At 38.0% G+C, this 22,093-nt stretch overlaps 1 protein-coding gene across 2 annotated transcripts in view; it reads left to right on the top strand.

Annotated features, from left to right (window-relative positions):
* The window catches only part of KCNH6 (potassium voltage-gated channel subfamily H member 6), a 1,196,060-nt gene that overhangs the window by 995,777 nt on the left and 178,190 nt on the right, over window positions 1-22,093 (top strand). For both annotated transcript variants that reach the window (XM_044055208.1, XM_044055207.1), the window contains exon 8: window positions 16,432-16,831. In XM_044055208.1, coding sequence (XP_043911143.1) covers window positions 16,432-16,831 — 400 coding nt within the window. The remainder of the gene's footprint in view (window positions 1-16,431; window positions 16,832-22,093) is intronic.

The raw sequence follows: 22,093 nt of genomic DNA, 5'->3' as shown, positions 1-22,093 counted from the left end.
ACATTTTAAATATTATTGTCTTTTATCTATTTCTTAGCCAGGTAAACCCACTAGATAAAAGTGTCCCTTTTCAGGGGAGACCCAACAGCACTATTTGAGTGACTTATTCAAAGTCACAAAATAAACAAATGGAGGCGGATGGATTCAAACTTGTACTTGTGGCTGCAGGAAGCCATTTATTAACAGCTCAAAACATTAAGTGGCAAACAACACTTGAAAACTTAACAAAAGAACAGATGTGGTATCAACATACAGTTTCCAAATACAATCACTATGAAACTCTAATGACTGACATCATTGCCTAACTTTAATCCTTAGTGATTTATCAGAAAATTAAGCTAATGAAAGTCTGGCAGTTGGCACAGAAAATTAAGGCTTTATGCTTTTGTCAATATCAGTGACTCAGCAGGTAGCACACTTGCCTTTTGTGATGGAAGATTAGAAGGATGTGGGTTCTATTCCCATCCCAGGAGCTTGGATTAATATCTAGTTCTGACACTGCAGAACAGAATAAGGGGGTGCTGCACTCCTGAGTGTGTTGTCTGTCGGATAAGATGTTAATCTGAGTTTCCATTTGCCTCAGTTGGTGGTAGTTCAGGTGACTATAAAATATCCTATGTCACTTACTGAAAAATGAGTAGGGGAGTTCCCAATTTCCCTGACCAAATTTCTCCTAATCAGTATGCATAACACCTTGGCTTCCCCTGGAAAGAGGCCAGTGGCCTAGTGTGACCAATCTGGTCAACAAAATATATGAAATAAATAAAAATAAGTTCTTAATGAGCTGCTTGCTGTAGTTAAGGCAAGGGTGCAGGGTTTGATTCTTTCTAGCTCCATTTGCCTATTGTGTAACTCTGAGCAAATCACTTAACTACAGTGCTCCTGGAATATGGATGTGGCTATTAGAGGATATGACATAAATGGGAACAAAAAAGAGGATCTGGTTTGCTGAACAAGAAAAATTATGAATCTCTAATGAATGGCCTTACACACATAAAACTCTAATGACTGGCATTGCTCACTGTAAACCTGAAAAGAGAGGTTCAAACAGTGGCAGAAATGCACACTTACACTCACACACACCCAAACATACATGCACACAAGCCAGTACACACACCTCTGGATCTGAAGTTTCCCCTCAATGATGCAGCAAAAGAAAGATCATGCTCTTCTCTCCACTCCTGGAAATCTCTAGAGCCTCACACACATCAGGCAAGCAGAGTGGCTGAGCTGCAGCACACACAGAGCAACAGATCTGCTAATTATAATCATTTTTTTAATGGCCAGGCTGGCCCCCAACCAGCACCGCTCCCTAAGCAGCTACCTAGGTTGCCTTGTGTTGGATCCAACCCTGCACCTGGGCCTACACTGCAGCACAATTTTCTGACAATTCCTGTGTGAGATGCCCACTTGGACCTGCCTATAGTGTTTGTTAATTAACTTTTTGTGAAAGATAAAGCAAGCTTCTTCTGAATGACTGCTTGAGAAGGGCAGATTCCACTTCCATATTCAATGATTGATTTGTTCCCATTTACTCTGGGATCGCCTGTATTTTTAAATGTTAATTGTTACATAACTTCTTGATGTATGGTTAAGTTACAGACCACATAGCGGTCAAGAAGCCAGCTCATTAAATGGGAAGCAATACCTACCTTTCACTGTACAAATGCTATTCTAGTCCCTATCTGATGGGCTGATAAATATTACCTTCTAAGTGCCAGAAAAGTCTATGTTTCCTTGTGACACCTAATCCTACATGGCAAGGATATGATTATACCTATACAACCCTTCTACTCAACTCTTAATGCTAGGGATAGGATTATGCTAGTAGGAAGCTGCACATGCCTGTGTTTGTTTAGCATTTTAACATCTAATGCCTATCAATGACCATCTGATCATGGATTACCCTTGATCTACTTCTGAAACCTGCACCAACAGTAGCCTTGTTGTGCCTCCTAGTGACATGTAAAGTGGAATTGCCATCTAATTACTGATTCTACTACATTTACCTGATCAAGTAATTTTTATGCTGCTAAAATCTGCACCAGCGTGCACAACTGCCACCAACATCTTTGCTCAACAGCTAGCAAACTCACCTTTGGTGCTGGAGATCAGAAGACTGTGGGGTCTATTCAAACTCTAGGTGGCTGGATTCAGTTTCAAATTGCTGGTACTGCAGTGCATAATTAGGGGGTGCTGCACTTCTGTGTTTGCTTTCCCTCGGATGAGACAGTAAACTGCAGCCCCATATGCTTAAGTTGGCGGTTGATGAGGTGGGTTTAAAAGATCCCACAGCACTTGTGAAAAAATAGTAAGGGAAGATCTCCAGTGTCAGTCAAATTTTCCCTAGTAGTATCCTTCTCAGGTCTCCCTTGAAAAGAGGCTACTAACCTAGTGGTGCTAAGAAATAAATCAGATATCTGTGTTTTTTTACATAGGTTTTTGTCCTTAGACTGTATTTTTTCTGCATTTTGTTGCTCCTAGGCTAAATTACTTTTAGGCTGTTCTTGTCTTGCTGCATTTTCTATGATTACACTGTCTAAAGCTTGCACAGGATTGTTTCTGCTTTTCTTTACCAGCAAATTCTATTGGGTCTATATTATTTCATTGAACAACATACACATCGTTGAACAGCATTTCATCAGAAATGCCGTTCATCGAACCCTCCCACACCCCCCGCTAATTATATATATCAACTCCAACATCGTGCAAACGTGGGGAATGGCCACATTTCCTGTTTCCCACTGTAATGCGATCTGAATCAGAATGGTTAAACAAATAGAATTTTCAACAAAATGCCATTTGAAATGCTGTTCGATGATGTGAAGTTTCAATTAAATAATAGGGACTCAGTTGTATTCCATTATATAGCTGCAAATCTCTGCACTGCTGCTATTGTTAACCCTTACTACTGTAACTACTACACTAACTAGTGTTTATCACATCATCAGTTAGTTCCTCCTCTACTGATTTTCTTAACTGCACCCTCTCCATTTCATTCTGTATTACCATAAGTTATCTTAATGCTAGCTCTCTAATACAGCTCCAAGTTAACCTCTATATGAACCCTAGCACAGTACTTTATCCTTAAGACCAGTCTTCTAACACAGGAATCAAATAATTTAAACTTAGCAGTACCTTTATATTAGACAAATAACTTACCAGCTCAGCTCCATGTCATGGAGTCAGAAGCTGCTCTTACCTATCACCTGATTGATTTGCTAGCAAAAGATATATTGTTGCAGTATAGGACCTGCCTCTTGTTTATTGACAGTCCCTTACTTTTGTATGTTTCTAACACAGTTTTTAAGAGATGCAATTACCCACTCCGAGGCACATCTCTCTACTTCTAGCAATTCTTACATTACCAAAAAAAAGTATTTGCCTAAGCCTTCCAGGCATTCTAGTAGAATATGACCTTTTACATATACGCTAGTATCTACACTCAGTTTAATATCTATACCTACATCTGCAGCTTCATGTTTGTGTACAGGAAATCAGCAAGACCACATTTCTGAGCACTTAAGGTCACATGGGTCTGCTTCAAATCATAAAGTCCTTGTTAAGGGTGATTTCATTTTCATTTTCAGATACAGTAACACTGCATCAAACTGGATAAAGAAACGGTTACAGTCAGTTGCCTATCTAGTGCTATAGTCAAGGATGACAATCAGTTGCTTATCTAGTGCTAGGCTCAAGGATGACAGTCATTTGCCTATCTAGTGCTAGGTTCAGGGATGACAATCAGTTGCCTATCTAGTGCTAGGTTCAAGGATGACAATCAGATGCCTATCTAGTGCTAGCTTCGAGGATGACAATCACTTACCTATCTAGTGCTAGGTTCAAGGATGACAGTCAGTTGCCTATCTAGTGCTAGGTTCAAGGATGACAATCAGTTGCCTATCTAGTGATAGGCTCAAGGATGACAATCAGTTGCCTATCTAGTGCTAGGTTCAGGGATGTCAATCAGTTGCCTATCTAGTGCTAAGTTCAAGGATGACAATCAGTTGCCTATCTAGTGCTAGATTCAAAGATAGCAGTCAGTTGCCTATTCAGTGCTAATTTCAAGGATGACAATCAGTTGCCTATCTAGTGCTAGGTTCAAGGATGACAATCAGTTGCCTATCTAGTGCTAGGTTCAAGGATGACAATCAGTTGCCTATCTAGTGCTAAGTTCAAGGATGACAATCAGTTGCCTATTCAGTGCTAATTTCAAGGATGACAATCAGTTGCCTATCTAGTGCTAGGTTCAAGGATGACAATCAGTTGCCTATCTAGTGCTAGCTTCGAGGATGACAATCAGTTACCTATCTAGTGCTAGGTTCAGGGATGACAATCAGTTGCCTATCTAGTGCTTGGCTCAAGGATGACAATCAGTTGCCTATCTAGTGCTAGGTTCAAGGATGACAATCAGTTGCCTATCTAGTGCTAGGTTCAAGAATGTTAGAAAGGCCTTCAGAACCATTCACCATCCTGAGTATAAGCTTGTATATGGCCATGTAGGGTAAATGACCTATGCCTCAAACAAAGTTTAACAACTAGTGCTGAGCAGTGCTCTTCCCTCACCAAGAGCAACGCAATGACTAAGTTGAAAGGAAAATGACTGGCTGCAGTAATTGGCTGATGTCATTCTAGGAAGATCCAGAGTGCATCTGTCTGGTACCAAATGGTAAACAGATCCTTCTACTTTTGCTAGGGATGGCCTACACTTATTGCAGTATAACATTTGTGTAGTGGCTAGAACTTTTGCTTCCTTCTTGCTTTTTTAAGCAATGGTCAGCTCATGAGCAGCCCCCATAACCTATTCCACTTCAAACAATGTCAGGAATGCTCTGCTCAATGCTCAGAATTAAAAAGAAGAACATTTCTCATCTTCAGACCTGCCTCATCTTTGAAGACATTCATATTTGTGTATTTACTGATACAATGTTTCAGAACACTTCTACGTCCATGCCTGTATGATAGCTTAAAAAATGAAGTACTGCAAGTAAATAAGTTGATAAGCATTTTGAGCTCAACATAGTCCCTAGTCCAGACAAAAAGTATATTTATACACTCACTTGACACAGACAGAAAATATGTTAATAAATAGATTCTACTATGAAATGGTGAGCAGCAAAACCTCAAAGATCAGAAACACTAAAAATAATGCTTGAAATATAGAAGGGAGAAAAATTAATTTTGACTGTTTTATAAGGGTCAAGCCTTTCAATAGCCCTCAATTTCAGAGAGCAAGCGCCCCATATATGTATATATATATATATATATATATATATATATATACATATATATATATATATATATATATATATATATATATATATATATATATATATATATATATATATATATATATATATATATATAAATGATATACAGGCAGACCCTGGGTTAAGGACAAGATCCGTTTTTTTAGTCTGACCTTAAGTCAAATTTGTATGTAAGTCGAAACAAGTACATGTGGTTCTTATTAAATGTCATTTAGTCAAATGTTTGTCTCAGTCTAGTATTTATTTTACTTTTCTTTGCATATAAAACACTCTAGAAACACTTCCAAATAAAAAATCTTAAGCATAATACTGTACACTGTAGTAATAGCAATAACAATACTGTAAGTATAGTGTAATAACAGTACAGTAACTATGTTCATATGCTACAGTACAGTAGAAAGTTCCATACAAAAAATAAATTACGCTATACTTACTTCTTTTTAAGCTTCACTTCACATTTCTGTACTACAGGCATCATCCACAAATGTTTTCCACTCTTTCCTGAACTTTCAGACCTCTGCCAGACCTTCTACTGTCACCTAAACCCTAGTGTGCTGCAATGTCATTTGCCCATTCTACTGTACAGTACAGTAACTGCTTCAGTACTGTACTGTACAAGACAGCGGTCTTGACCAATGAAATCACCAACACAGCACTCTCTTAACCAATCCGATCTCTTGTTCTCCATGAAGGCAAAAGAAACTGCTCTAACAAGGCATGCGAGGAGCTTCACAAATGGGGAAAACACAAAATAATTCTTCATCTTCAAGGTAAGATTTAGGCAACTTTGAGGATTTCTATTTATTTTCATGTTATTTCTGATATTGCGGCAGCCCGCTCATATCTATGGGTTGTTCTTATGTCAGATGTCTGTAACCCGGGGACTGCCTGTATATAAAAAATACACATGCACAGACACCCCAACTCTATTGTCACAACAACTTGAATAAAGACAAAATCTCACTAAGATGGAATAATTGTTGTCACATATTTAGACATTGCACCAGCAATGATTTTCTATGGAAAACAGCAACCGGCTCTGTGTTCTTCAACATTTCAGGCTAGAAGCAACTGATGTTCAAGAAATTTCAATTTGTCCACATGCAGAGATACCTAATAAATACATAGAAGCATTTGACATCTTTTCTAAACTGGCAGGAATATATAACAGATTTTTCCCAGGAGTCCAAGACTAACTTTGTAAACAAAGGCCATAGTGGCTCCTCCATAGAAACATCACTAATCCATTTGAAAACCTTATACAGAAAGTTAAAGCAAGAAGTATAATTGTTAAAATTATCTCTAGGCATGTGCATGCAGCATAAATCTTGTTGGCATCAAAAATAGACAGTTCCTCTTACATGGCTTCAAACCATTCTAGCCCAAGATCCTGATTTATAAATGAGTGCTCATAGTTACCAAAATGCCACCTTTGTCGATATCCATTATTTTAATTTTGTCAATAAAATCCTATGAATCAAGCCAAACAGAAGGAAATGCTTTTTAGACCCCCTCCTTCAAAGCAACTATAGGACATATGAGGGGGTGTGTACATGTTTTTACAGAATTTCAGAACAACAAAAGTAAACAGCCGTCATTGATTTGTGGCAATAAGATTACAAAAAAGAGTTTGGCTATGATATAACCATTTTTCACCAGTGTATATTGGGAAATGTTAATGTTTTGTGAGCTTGCCTAGCACAGGTCCTTGTAAACTTTTCATAAAATTGTTTATCAGCAATTAAATATCCCTACTTAATACAACTCTTCTCCCCCCAACTTTTCTCCCTCCTACTAAACTACCTCCACTTCCTTTTCATCTGTAAGTAATAGTACTGTGACCATGTTTGTGATGAAATTGTATTGTTATTGCTGTTATATTGTATTATATTTTTATCTTCTGTAATTATGTAAAATAGAAAACTATATATGAATACTATTATCCTGATTGTTAATACCGTATGCTTATTGTGTTGTTAATTTTTATATTTTACATTTTGGAGCTTATCTCCTTGGGTCTCCACAGAAAAACGGCATCAGCCTAGTTGGACTAACCCGCTCAATAAATGTCAAATAGATAGATAAATAAAGCATTTCTTTTACCATTTTCAAAGTTCAGAATAACTTGCATCACAACTTTAACTGCTTTCATTATACATGTACTGTCATTCTTCTTTAAGTTTTTTAAGCAACTCTCTGTTCAATGGTTAAGTTAAAAAATGGCTGGTATATGAGCCATTAATATCTTGTCTGATTTTCACAAATTTGTTTAAATACAGACACAAAAGTGTTGAGAGAGGCATAAATAAACTTGGTTTTCTTAATAACGCAGTCAACGGTGTAAATTAAGGAAGACCATTACTAAGGAAACACTGATTCAGATTTCTTTTGAAATCCTTTAAATATTTTATGTTTTCTACCACTTTGCCTCTGGGACCTGATAAAAAGTTAGCCCTTATTTGAGAATTTTCTTTTTTTTTTCAGATATTAAAACAAAGTTAGATAATGTAAAAAATGTGTGAACTTAAGAAAGGAAATGGCAAAAGTAACACCAAAATTGATAGATATGGATCAGTGTGGTTTTGTGAAGGGAGGAAAACATTTGACAACATTAAGAGAACATTGATGATCCAGAGGGAAGTAGAATTCAAGAAAATGCCATTGTTTGTGGGTCTTGATGCAGCAAAGCATTTGACAGAGTAAGCTGGAACTTTATGAGCAGGCCAATGGAAGCATTTGCATTTCCTGAAAAAATATAAGGTTGATTAGAAGGATATATGAGGGATCAGAGGTGGAAATTAAAGTGGGTGGGGTCCTGTCTGATAATTTCTGCTTGAGCAGAGGAATCAGGCAAGGGTGTCCTTTTTTCCCATGGCTATTTGCATTATGTTTAAAACCATTGGCAAAGAAAATAAGGGACTCAGAAATTCAAGGATATTATTGGTATGGTAGCCAAGAAAATTGACTCTGTTTGCAGATGATATTATTTTATACCTGACAAAACCAGGAAGAGACATTATAGTGTTATGGAACATTTTGAAACAGTTTCATATCTTTTCAGGATACAAAATGAATGAAGCTAAAATGAAAGCAATAGTGATAAAGTATGTACCCACATATGAATCGGTTCAGCAGTATCCATATTTATAGGGGCATGATAAAATGAAGTATTTAGGAGTACGAATTAAAAATGATTGTGGTGTGGCAGCTAATGATATGTGGGAAGAGACTAAACAAAAGATAATACAAAAAAATGAGAAAAATGGAAGCTTTGCTATATGGAGATAGATAGTAAGATGAAAGCAGTTAAAATGTTTTTAGTCCCATTAGTCTTATACACGAGTCAGGCATATTTTTATCAACCAGAGAAGAAGTTGTGGATAGCAATTAATAAAGAGCTGAAGGACTTTATCTGGGAGGGGAAGACTGCAACAGTCAAGTGGAATAAGTTGATTCTTCCCGATTTGAAGGGTATTTCAGAGTCACACAGTTAAGGTTCTTATATATAGCACAAGTAGGAAATTATAACTAAAAGTGCAAAGGGATAATGATGAAATGGGGGAAGCCCAAGAAACAAGGAAAGACTGGGATTTTGGATGCAGGCCTTTAAGGAGAATAACAATAATCATACATAATATTATATCCATAAAGTAGCAGAAAGTATCCTAAGAACTAAGTCAAAATGAGTATGGAGAAAGGAGGTTCTGCAAATAGGGATGACTGCAATTAGGGATTTACACAACAGACAAGATAATTTATTGGAGAAAACTGGCAAAGGAATCAAGGGTATTGGGAGCAAATAACTAGAGAGGGAGAGACGATAGAATGGGAAGAAGCCAATAATTTATTTGGACTGCAGGCTAGAGATTTTCTTCCTTATCATGGATTTATATCAAGAGTACAGGCAAAGAGAGAGAAAGAAATGGGGGGTCCTAAATGAAAGACCAGCACTGGTAGGGTTTTTAGTAGAATCTAGAACAAAAGCTGCCATTAAAAAAGGAATAATTAGTAGAGTATATAAAATATCGCATGATAACTATAAGAATCAATCAGAGGAGGTAAAAAGGATTGGGAAGAGAGACTGGATAAGCAATTCACAAAGAAACATTGGGAGGATCTATGTATGTCTCCCAAATATGCAAGAAAATCTAGAGGATTTAGGATTTTTGCTAGGAAATGTTTAGATGGATAGATAGATAGAAGTAGACTCCAGATAATTTTCCCTCAGTTAGTCAGCAAATGTTGGAGATGTGATGAGGAAGAAAGAGATAACTGAGAACATATTTTCTGGGAGTGTGGTGAGTTGGCAAACTTTAAGGATTCCCTGCAGGATGCACAGGTGGAGATGCTGGGTGGGCATATTGGTGTGATGAGGGAAATTATTTTTCTGAGCTATGATACAGAATAGGAATTGCCTAGACACATTGCTATGTCTAATTATGGTGGCTGCCAAAAAAAAGCAGTTACTAGAAAATGCAAATCAAAAGCTAAACCATCTATACTAGAAGTAGTGAATATAGTAACAGAGATAAAACAAGTGGAATTGAAATCCTTTGAAAAGGGTAGGAGCAACTACATAGGAAAATGGAATTGTGGGAACAATACATACAGGGCAGGAATGAGGTTTAAAAGAAGGCAGGAGTTAAATGAAGTATGCAATGTTTGACTGAAAGTGATTGGGTAAATTATAATTGATGCATAATGTTTGCAACTGGGAGAGAGTCAGTGTGGTTTGTGATGCAAAATATTTGCAACTAGGATTGTGTCGGTGTGGTTTGTTTTCATTTATATAAATGTATGATTGCCTATGTCGTAACTGATAATTTAATAAAGATGTTTCTTGATTAAAAAAAAACATCACTTCCAAAAATAGCACTACCATCTCTCCTTCAACCCATACTAATCTCCTTGGTGTAGAAATTGACAAAAACCTCCTCTTTGATGTCCATATTTCCCAAACCATCAAAAAAGTGCAGAAAAAATGGGAACACTATAAAGACATAAAAATTTCCTCTCAGATCAGGCATGAATCCCCCTAGCCCAAACTCACCTGTTGTCCACACTAATGTACGCAGCACCAGTTCTTACCCTGACCAGAAAACTTGATCTTGAGAAACTTGAGTCATGCTATTATAAAGTTGACAAGTTTGCTAACAACTCCTCTTTCAGAACCCACCACTGTCAGGCTCTAAGGGACCTACAATGACTAGACCTTCCTCAACTACTCAGTTACCACCAACTAATCATTGCCTATAACATCCTGAAATATCTTGATAAAACCCCAGTGCTAAGTCAGCCTCTCACTCACTACAAAACTATTCGCCCTCTCCATTCTGTTGACAAATCACTACTCTGTATCTCAAGGGCTAACAATAATGCTGGGAAAGCCCTATACTCCCACACCATATCTAGAACCTGGAATAGCCTCCCCTCTTCTCTGACTTCAGCATCTACTACCCGACTGTTCACAAACTCACTTAAATCACATCTTATGAACACCTGGCTATGTCCATGTATTACATAACATTTATTTTGCTTCTTCCTATACCTTCCTTCCTAGTATACTTACTGTATATATGCTACAGTACCACAAGTCTAATTTCTTTATCTCTAGCATGACATTTCCCTCAGTAACCATGGTAACCATATTTTTTTTTTATTACTTCATATATTGTTGATATTTTCTTTGTCTGTTTTACATTTCTGTCTTATTTTTTTTCTTTAATTGTTACATAAATGTGGAGCTTTTCTCCCCGGGCCTCCACTGTAAACGGACCAGGTCCAGTTGGACTATCCTGGTAAATAAATGTAAAATAAAATAAATAAATAAAATGAAAAAAGGGTAGGAATTGAATCATGTATATAATATTGCTTAGGATATATGATATATAGCAATACATGTGAAGTATAATGTTTGCAAATGCGAATTTGTTAATACAGTTTGATTACTTTTATATAAATGTAAATTTGCCTGTGTTACAAGTGATAATTCAAAAAAGGCATTCAAAAAAAAAGAAACTAGGAAAGGAAAATCCAATTACGTTGGCAGATCCTGTCAAATTCTTAATCAGTGTTCAGTGGAATTCTTATAAACTGACCCTTTTCCAAAAGATTCTATAAGATTAAAATAAAAGTGTGGGACAATCCGATTGCTACCCAGTGTTGTCCAGTTTATTAAGTTTTCTTGTGATTACTTTTGTCCAGTAGACTTCATTAGACAGGTTTTTAGTGAATGAGTTTACATTTACTTGACATGTTTCTGAAAAGGGGGGTGTGGTGGAGGACAGCTGTAGCCACTGGCAGTTAGTTTGACTGACTCTGTAGAATGATTGATCCAGACAAGCTCTCAGCTTGATTGGAGGGAAAGGTTAGTCTTCAATTTGCATAGATGGTCTAATTGTATTAGATTAGCTCACAGCCTGATTGGAGGAAAAGGCTGCTCTTCAGTTTGGATAGGTGGTCTGATTGGACTAGTTGTTATTCTCCAGATGTACCCTTAATGCTGGAGCATCTATCACGATTATAGTCTTACTCCAATTCTTATTTGTGTATTTTTTTAAGCCAGAAGTGACACAAGAGAAATTAATAACTACCACTGAAGAGAGCTAAATAGCATCAGAACATGGGAACCTTCGGGCTGTGTACCTGCTTTTCCAGGATATAGGTCTTATTTGATTTGTTTTTCCTGAACTCTGAGGTTTAGCTTCTGATGTGAGGCTCAGTGTTCCATGCAGACTTCAACTGATCACAATAAATCATGACATAGAAAATAACACTTCACAGAAAAAAATTATAAAACCTCTTTCACTTCAGGACCTGAAGCTTCCTCAGAAAACCAGTTTACATAGAAAATCATGCTGTTACCTAAAACCTTGAAAATTATGTAACAAAAATACATGTCTTCTTTCATGGGAATTTTCATTTTATGCTATTTATTCTCTTAAGTAACATTCTTATACCCTTTAATCTCACATGTGGTATGAAACAGGAGCACTTAGTCCTCTTTTTCTGGTTACTCATTGAACCTTTACTAGGATACCATGTGCTACTAAATGGGATTAATGCTGGAGACCATTACCTTCAGTAAAAGTTGATATGTCACTCTGACTTGCCAATTAGTTAATTTTTGATGCTTGGTTCATTTCCCCAAAAGAACACACTGTCAAACAAATTGACGTTCAGTACACCAACAGACATCCATATTTTCATATGAGTCATCTGCAATACAAGGTGTAAATCTTAACAGTTCCGTCCTGTCTGCAGTAAACTCAATGAGGTATAAAATTATATTGTAGCAATAAGTTTATTGATCTAAAATAAAATGGCAGCAACTGGGATTATACAGAATGCAAATCTAAACATGACAGACTATGAAGATTAACTTATATAAGTGAAACAAAGCATGCCTACCTTAGGTGGTACCTTCTGGAATATTTTTTCCAATCATAATCATATTCTTATGTTAAAAGCAACATCATATAATTATCACTGAGGACTCAGATTGTTAGATTTCAGAATGTTTTCATACTCTGAGCAGTTTCTTATAATCTCATCTGTAATTTTCATTTACACAAGCAATGCTGTATTCATTAAACAACTTGTAATAAAAGGACAAATACAGTATTAGACTGTCTATGTTTCTAACTGCTTATCCCAGGCAAGCAATGTTCTGTAATATTCCTTAATCCATAATAAAGCAGAGCTATCATATGTTATATGAACCTGAACATGCAACTCTAGCATAATGTCTTATAGAGCACACATTCTTTCTGGCCTAACTTGCTTTGGAGCAATAATTCTCACAGAGCACAAGTACATTTTCTGGCCTATCTTGCTTTTAAATATTGTCTGATATACTTCTATTATAAAACATCCATTCTGACACTTAAAGTTTAGTATTTCATACTATTAAGACAAGGCATTCTGGAAATTATACAGATTTCCCATGGAGAAGAACAACCATTTCTAAACTCGCTAGCTAAAGCAATATAGAGCATATATACATGCTTCAGTATTACCAGGCCAAACCAGAAAAAATAACAAACATGGCCACTCCGGTGGTGTAGAGGGATAAAGCCCTGACTATGACCCAAGCAACCAGAATTCAATTAGCAGCTCAGGCAACTGATGAAAGTGGCAGGGTGAGATGTTCATTGTCATCTTATTTATCTAGGAATGTCCACCATGATAATCCCTGGTGGAGGCTGAGGAAGGCACATTGACAGAAATGCCTTAAGAGGGGAACAGGGTGCAGACATAGCTAATCTACTGCTGTGTCAAGGAGATACCCAGCATATCTTCATTGCACACCCATACCCCCAGACACACCATTAGGTCTGCAAAGAGACAGGGCAAATAAGTAGGTCATAAGTAAACCCCCCAGATGGGAGGACAGATGTACCAAGCCCCTGGATGCCTAGGTTCATGACCAGCCCCAGTAACACCATATTGTAGACTGGGGAGGGCAAGGAAGCAGCTAGTATACCCAGTGTGGGCAGGTAACATTGTGGTCGGCCGGTATCATGAAAGACAGGGGTGGAACAAAAGACGAAAAGTAATCTCAAACAAAGATACACCTTTATCTTATCATAACTGCAGTTCAAATAGGAAGCCTGCTTCAGTGGTATGAAAAACTTGTGTTTGTGTGTGTGTGTGGCTGCATTGTTATTTGCCTTCCCAAGAACATGCATACATAATAATGTGGGTATTTGTTCACATGTCAGTGTGAGCGTCTGAGCTACTGTGTGTGTGCATAACTGCAAGGCAGTGAGTATGGGTTTTGTGTGTGTGTGTGTGTGTGTGTGTGTGTGTGTGTGTGTGTGTGTGTGTGTGTGTGTGTGTGTTTGTGCTAGTATTAGCTGTCTCCCTCTATATGCACATGACTGGAGATTACTACAAATAACTGAAGCTTTAATAAGTATGCAAAACTAATATGAAAACAACAAAACCAGTCATTACAAATCTGCCCTGAAATGCAGACATAATAACACAGACAGGTGCTTATGCACCCACACCCTCTTCTACATTGTTATACTGTCTCCATGTTTGGAATGGTGACACCCAGATGAACATTGGCTATACCCTGCAATATCCTTACAAATTCTAAATAGTCCTGGCAAAAGAAAGTCTCTGTACATACTGCTTCATCATGGAATCCAGGTAGGAGGAAGTAGAACTGGTCTAATATGTTTTGTCCAAAATAAGAAGCCTGATGGTGGCGGTGAAAGGAGGGTGCCTTGTTTTCTGCCTTCCAGTTTTTGTCATTATTTAAAACAGCACAAACACAATAGTCCGCTGATTATTTAACAGAAATCCTTACCTTCATCCCCTAATTTGGACCAGTGAACCCCAGAGTCATTGGGAGGGAGGGGCATATTCTTCAACCCCGATAACTGTGGAATCTCACACCCCCAACTGACATTCTTTTTTTGTCAGCCAAATTGTGTTGACTAACCAGATGTCGACCAAATGACTTTTCTACCTTATTCGGCTCTCCCATACATATTGCATGTTATTTTTTTGTTTTGTTTTATTATTGCTTTATTTTTCTTATGTTCAGCCTAAATGATGCTACAAATTATATAACACTGATAGGTTATATGTCAGAAGAACTCAATCCATATCCAGCTGAATTAATTTATGTGTTTTGTTCACAGATCATCATAACAACTGTATACTGTTACAGCTGAAAATGAAAGATATAATGCCCTTGAGCTGGATTAAATGTTGCCTCACAGAAGGAGTTTGTAGCCCATGGCTTACATGGCACATGCTTGGCTGAAGCCATGGTTGCAGTTTATAAATCTTCAGATGGAATGGAACTAGCAATGGTGCAGCACAGAATCCTGCACCTGGGCAAAGAGCTGGCATCGTCAGTAAAGCAAGCTGTGGTCAGCAGTTAAAAGTCATCACTTCTGCCTAGATGCAGAGTATAAGTTTCTAAAACAGAAAGCACTATCACCCTTGTCTTTTAAGTGGCAGTGCAGAATTATGTGGTCAACACATCTTAGTTTTGCGGTGGCTCAGTGAAAACAAAAACAGGGTGAGCATAAAAACAAAATGCAACTGAAAATATGGCCTGGTAGCTAAATAGGTTTGCATTCAGATAATGACCCATTAAAATGGGAACAGGGTGGCAACCAAAGCCAGCATCCATTTCATCACACCTCTCAACTTCTTTGCTCAGGAATTCTGGACAAAGCCAAATATAATGTGGAGACATAAACCCCAAATCAGGGATTTTTGTTTAAATATTACCCTAATTCAGCAACACTCACTGACTGCGATTTTAGTGATTTCTTGAAAAAAATCAAATATTTTACATGGTATAAGGAAAAATACGAAGGTAAAATCAGGGGCATTCTGCAAAATCAGGGGCCATTGATAGGTATGTACAGTATAAAAATAATTTCTAAGAGCAGACTGAAGATACTGAGTGCATTAAAATTCAGCAAAATATGAATGCATACATAAATATATAAATAAATGCAAAGTAAGCAACAGAAGTTAACGTCGACCATAAGAAATACACCTGTACTCTGGAACTCATTGGGATGTTACTGAAAGGTCATGAAGTGACCCAAAGTGTTGCTATATCTGTATAAATAAGACCTTGTTTTCTTTCTTCACCGGTTTTATAGATGATTATTTATTTTGTGATATATCGTTTTCATTTATCCACTAATTGCCACCCTACACTTCTGCTCATGAAATGATTTGTTACTCAGACATTTGCAGGGACAAGAAGGTTTCAGCATTCTAGTGACAGCCTTCCTTTTTCATGAACAATAGTTGAGCTGGATTGCCAGTTCTGAACACTTCATTGCTTTTTAGCAGAAGCAGTATCCATGGCCAAGACAGCATCTGTACCATACACAATGTGTAAATGCATGTGCAGAAACCTATCATGAGCTTAGGTCAACAATCTGTTGACCTCCTTTTCTGGTAGTGTTTGTTTCTATGTGGTAAGTCACCTAGCAAAGCATTTTTTCTCTGCAAGTAATGCTTGGGCTGTAAATTACATGTAATGGATTAAATGTATTCCATGCATGATATAAGTGAACCTATGCATGGAAAACTAATAAACAGGATTACTATGAAATAGTAAAGGTACTCAGTTATTTTCAAAAATACAACTAATTCTTTCTTCTTTCTTACCTAGACAACAACACTAATTGGTCTTCTAAAGACAGCACGTCTTCTTCGGCTTGTACGAGTAGCCCGAAAGCTGGACCGCTACTCAGAGTATGGCGCTGCTGTTCTCTTTCTTCTCATGTGTACTTTTGCTCTAATTGCCCACTGGCTGGCCTGCATCTGGTATGCGATCGGCAATGTTGAGAGAGGATACATGGAAAACAAGATAGGCTGGCTGGACAACCTTGGTGAACAAATTGGAAAGCAATACAATGACAGTGACATTGCCTCAGGTCCTTCCATCAAGGACAAATATGTGACAGCTCTCTACTTTACCTTCAGCAGCCTTACCAGCGTGGGCTTTGGGAATGTTTCCCCCAACACAAACTCAGAGAAAATCTTTTCAATCTGTGTCATGCTCATTGGATGTAAGTCATACTTAACATAATATATGTGCTTAATCTAGGACAAAAATGATGTCCATATAGAACTTCACTGCCTTCTAATGAAAATATGTGATTATTAATAGTCCAGAAAGAGGTGTGTTACCATAGCATTTAGTAGGATGGGGACCGCTGGTAAGGAGTATGTCAATGTCTAATGGCACAGTTCTTCAGGCATATGATTTGAGTCACCAGTTGTGAGAATGATGGTTGATATACGATACCATTTTAACAGAGTTTTCATCCATATGTGGGGAATACTCATACTTCTGAAGCAAATAGTTCCCATTGTGCTTAGAGAAAATATAGTTGCTCACCTCGCTTTAATCATTTAACTCATGTCAGGTGTTTTAAAGAAGGAATCCTACGTCAAGTTACAACCCCTGACACTGGCTCTTCTACTGCTGTAGACCAAAGTGTTATTTTGCTTGTATTATGTCAGAAAAATTAATTACACATATGCTGAGGCACTTAAATGTAACCTTTCTAAAGCTCAAAGACCTCCTAGATGAAGTACACATAATAAATACCCTCAGCAGGGCCGATGCCCTCTTTCAAAACAATACCCACATCAGCACATAAAGTCACATCTCATATATTATCTACTTCTAAGCCCATAAGGCAAGCCAGCACACAATTCAGCATTCTGGTCATTGGCGACTCCATTGTGAGACACACTGATGTCCCTGTCATCAGGCTGAGTAAGATGAAAGGCACTGTTGGTTCCTTATCAGGGGCCAGTATCCACCACATTATGCATGCACTCAGGTCATTGGACCACAAGTACCAGTATGATACAGTCGTAGTCATGTGAATGTAAATGACTTGAGACATACCTTCCTAGACTATATAAAGAGACATCATGAAGCTATCAGAATATGTGTTCCAGGCTGGTATGAGCCTAGCATTGAGCAGCATTTTACCTTCTCCAAAAATGATGCCACTATACGAACAAAAGATGACCGAGTCGAATAATTGGTTAAGTTTCTGGTGTCATTCAAAGGGGGTGCAAAATCTGTCAGCACAGGAGAACATTAATGCACCATGTTGCTTTGTCAGGGATGGTCTGCACCTCTACCCTCTAGGCTTTCAAATATTAGCTAAAACATTGCCTTCCTCTGTTATGCCTTTTTTAGGCAATGCTAAACTGAAAGTACTTCCAACATAGCAAATCAAAACCAAGAAAATCAAAATGTGTTACTGCTCAGTGCTAGGAGTCTAAACAAAAACACTCCACTCCTTAGAAGCTCTTTTCAATCTAGAGAATGCTGACATCTGTGCAGTCACTGAGGCATTGTTTAAAGCCATGAAGAGCTCACTGGCAGTGCAAGACTACAATCCCTTCCACACATTTAGACCAGCTACTACATAGACGGGGACTAAAGGTGCGTGCGTCTCCATTTACATCAAATAAATATACCTCAAGGCTGGTCAAACAGGACAATGCACTTTTCTCCACATTCAAATCACAATAGGCAAAATCCCATACCACTTCCTTGCAAGCTATAGGTCCCCCTCGATGACTCAGGAAATCTATACCGTGTATTTAAACGTATTGGAAATACTCACCATCCAACCCAATACCATATTCATAGGCAACTTTAATTACCCCAGTATTAGCCGGGAATCATATATGACACCAAACATACAGGGACAGAGATTCCTGGATTTTGTAAACACAGATTCTCTGGACCAGATTATCAATACACCAACCAGGGGTGCAACCATATTGGATCCGGTCCTCAGTAATATGGGAGAGTGCTGCACACCCCCTAGTGTAATGTCTTCTCTAGTAAGGCCAAACCACAAAATGGTCTCCTTTGAAGCAAAAATAAAACTTGGAATCCCAGCTAACCCTAGAATATTCAGGAACTACTCTAAATCTAACTTCCTACTATTAAGTGATAACCTGGCAACATTTCAAGGCTCCATAAACCCTGAGAAAACTGCTGCCTACTCAGAAGTGTTCACAGAAACCCAACACAAGCATGTTAATAGCTGCACAGAGGCAGCTGTACCCACCAGGAAGAAGTACAGAAATAACTCAAAAAAACAAGCCACCCTAGTGGAATCACAACATGAATAGGCTGCATAACAGAAGGAAGAAAATCATGGCAAAAATGAGGAGGTGCAGCATCCAGTAGGATAAAAGCACACTAATCAAACTAAACAAACAACTCAAAGGAGAAATAAAGTCTACCAAAGCCAAATTTGAGGTAAATGTGGCCTCCCAGGCCAAGGGCAACTACAAGGCATTCTTTAGCTATCCCACAACCTCAAAGAAATAATCAATCATGTGCAAAGCTCATTGTAATGGAGCCACTTATACTGAACCAAACGATATAACAAACTTACTGACAAATTCAGCTCCAACTTTGCCTCTCTCTCCCCTTTAGCCTTCCCTCAGGGAATACTGTCAAATATAACTCCCCCTCCTATCACTAAGGAACAGGTCTTTAATGGTCTCTCTAAGACCAAGAACAGTGCATCAATGGGCCCAGACAGTATTCCAGGATGCCTTCTAAGTAACATGAAACATGACCTATCAGGACCTCTGGAATTGCTATTTAACTGTAGCCTCCTAACAGGCTTCTTGCCTCATGAACAGAAAACAGCAACATTCATCCCTCTGCACTAAGGTGGGCCATCTACCGACCCTGGAAACTAGATTCATAAATCTCACAAGTCTCATATGTGAAGCAATGGAAAGACTTATCATGGAAATGATCAGTAATAACATAGGAAACTTCCAGAAACTGGACCCAACTGAATTTGGTTTTGTCAAGGGCAGATCATGCCTATTAAACCTGGTGGACTTCTTTGTGAAAGTCACCAAACTAATGGATAAGGGCAAAAAGGTTCACACTGCCTATCTTGACCTGGCCAAGGCATTTGACACAATACCCAACTTGGGCATTGTTGACAAACTCAGGAGGTTAGGTACAAACCCTTATGTCACCCGATGGATAGCCAACTGGCTCACAGACAGGACCCAGAAAGTTAGAACTGGGGAGTCCACCTCTACAAAGAGGCCAGTCACAAGCGCAGTCCTGGGAACACTCCTTTTTGGCATTTACTTCTCTGAAGTCAAAGCCAATGCCAATGGCCACTGGATGACTAAATTTGCAGATGATTACAAATTAGGAGCTGGCATTGAATCCCCCCACTGACAAAAATGTTCTTCAGGAAGGGCTGACACAGACAAATAACTGTTGTCAGAACCATGGACTAAAACTAAACGCTGAGAAGTGCATAATAGCATCCTTTGCGAAGTCAACCACCCCTGGTAACTATGATATTGATAACACACTCCTAATAGTTGACCCAATAGTTAGGGACTTGGGGGCACAAATAGACAGTAATCTAACCTTTGACCATCATGTGTCTAAAGTACTGAGGAAATCCTTCTGTGTTGTGCAACTTATAAAAAAGGTATGGCATCTAGGTCCAAGGAAGTCATTGTTCCACCTTATTTGGCATTCATCAGACTTATCATTGAGTACAATGCCCCCTTTGGTATGTACCTAACCAGGCATATCCAGCAACTGGAATGTCCACAGAGGTTCCTCACTAAAATACAGGGCGTAAGTCACATGTCCTATGTAGACTGTCTCAAGGCCATATCTCTGTATTCTGCCTCCTACAGGCTGTTGAGAAGAGATCTATATCTGGCATCCAAGGCACTATGAGACCCCACTCTGATGGACCTCCTGCATATCTACAAAACAAAAAAACAAATAGCACACAAATTACCCATTCTAAAGACTTAAATCTTGCTTGTGGTATAAATAGCACCTGCTAGAGGTACAGGTATGTATCCCAGAGGCTAACCCTTTTCTGGACCAGGCTCTCCATCTATGTAAAGCAGAGATCCTCCCTAACCTAATTCATGTGTAACTTGGACAATTGGATGAGGAACAGGAAATACATCGCTGGTTTGGCATCTATGTCACTAGTGGAGACAGGCAGCCTTTAAATATTTGATTTTCCAGGTCCCTACTTGTAAATGTTTCATCTTCTAAGCCCATGCATACACTTATCAAGGGTACAAGAATTTGTCAGAGATTTGGGATGCATGGGTAAGCTTAAAAAGGCCTTTGTGGTCATTAGCCTAGTAAACACCTATGAACCTATCAGACTATACAGGTCAGAGTACATCAGTGTATTTCTCACAACAACATACATACACATTTCAAGCACGGACATTAAAGCCCTCCTAGCTTGCCAATATGCCAAAACACTTTTTCCCTTAATAAATGTCCAGGCTGTTCTTAAAAATATCTAAAGTAGTACTTGCTTTAATGTAATTTGGTGGTCTGTTCTAAGCATCAGCTACTCAGTCAGAGAACCAATTAGTACACTTCTCATTCCTATAGAATCTTCTACATGGTTATCTGACAAATCTCTAGTACTTTTTAATAACCCCAAACATTCCCAGAGGTAGTTGTCCCTAAATGCCCTATATACCTGAATAAGATATCTTCTTAAATATCTGTAAGAGACACTGTACAAGTTCAGATATTTTAGTCTTTCATAATAACTTAGATTTTCACATCCATGGATGTTCTTAGTATATTTCTGTTGTACTCTTTCCAGTTTATTCATGCTTGTTTTCCTTTAGGGTTTCCATATTGTTATTCCATACTCAAGTTTGGGTCTAATGTAACTAATAAACAATGACTTCATTATGTTTGATTTCCTAGACTTTATAAATCTTTTTATACAACCTATAGTTCTATAACTATCCTTAGCCAATTGGTTGATATGATTACAAAAACTCATAGCTGAATCTACCCATATACCCAAGTCCTTAAATGAGTCTACAGTTTCAATCACTGTGTGCTGCATTAAATATTCACCTTTCAGTTTATGTCGCCCCAATCTCATATGATTAGTTTTTGATGATATAAAAAAAATCCAGTAGGCAAATGCCATTATAGCAGATCTAGTCTAACAGAAGTGTGAAAAAAATGTAGGCTAGATTATGCTAAGTGTAAAATGTTCTATTATTTCCCTGTTGGTGCTTGTGAGGATAAAATAGATTATACTTGTATTCTGTTAGAACCATACTGGCTGAGGCTTACTCCCCTGCTGTTTCTTTTTAGCAGAACATTGAGTAAATTTTAAAGTGCAGTGATTTATAGTGGCATCAGTTATTCAGGTAATTATCTGAAGTGACTCTATATATGGGTCTGGAGCTTTTTGTCAATTTGTTTCATTGATCAAAATGCGAATGGTCAACTTGTT

Source organism: Protopterus annectens, chromosome 13.part0, assembly GCF_019279795.1.
Source record: "Protopterus annectens isolate FY-2018-M chromosome 13.part0, PAN1.0, whole genome shotgun sequence".
Taxonomy (NCBI): domain Eukaryota; kingdom Metazoa; phylum Chordata; order Ceratodontiformes; family Protopteridae; genus Protopterus; species Protopterus annectens.
Note: the sequence above shows the minus strand (reverse complement) of the source record. Positions and strands in the feature narration are given on the sequence as shown.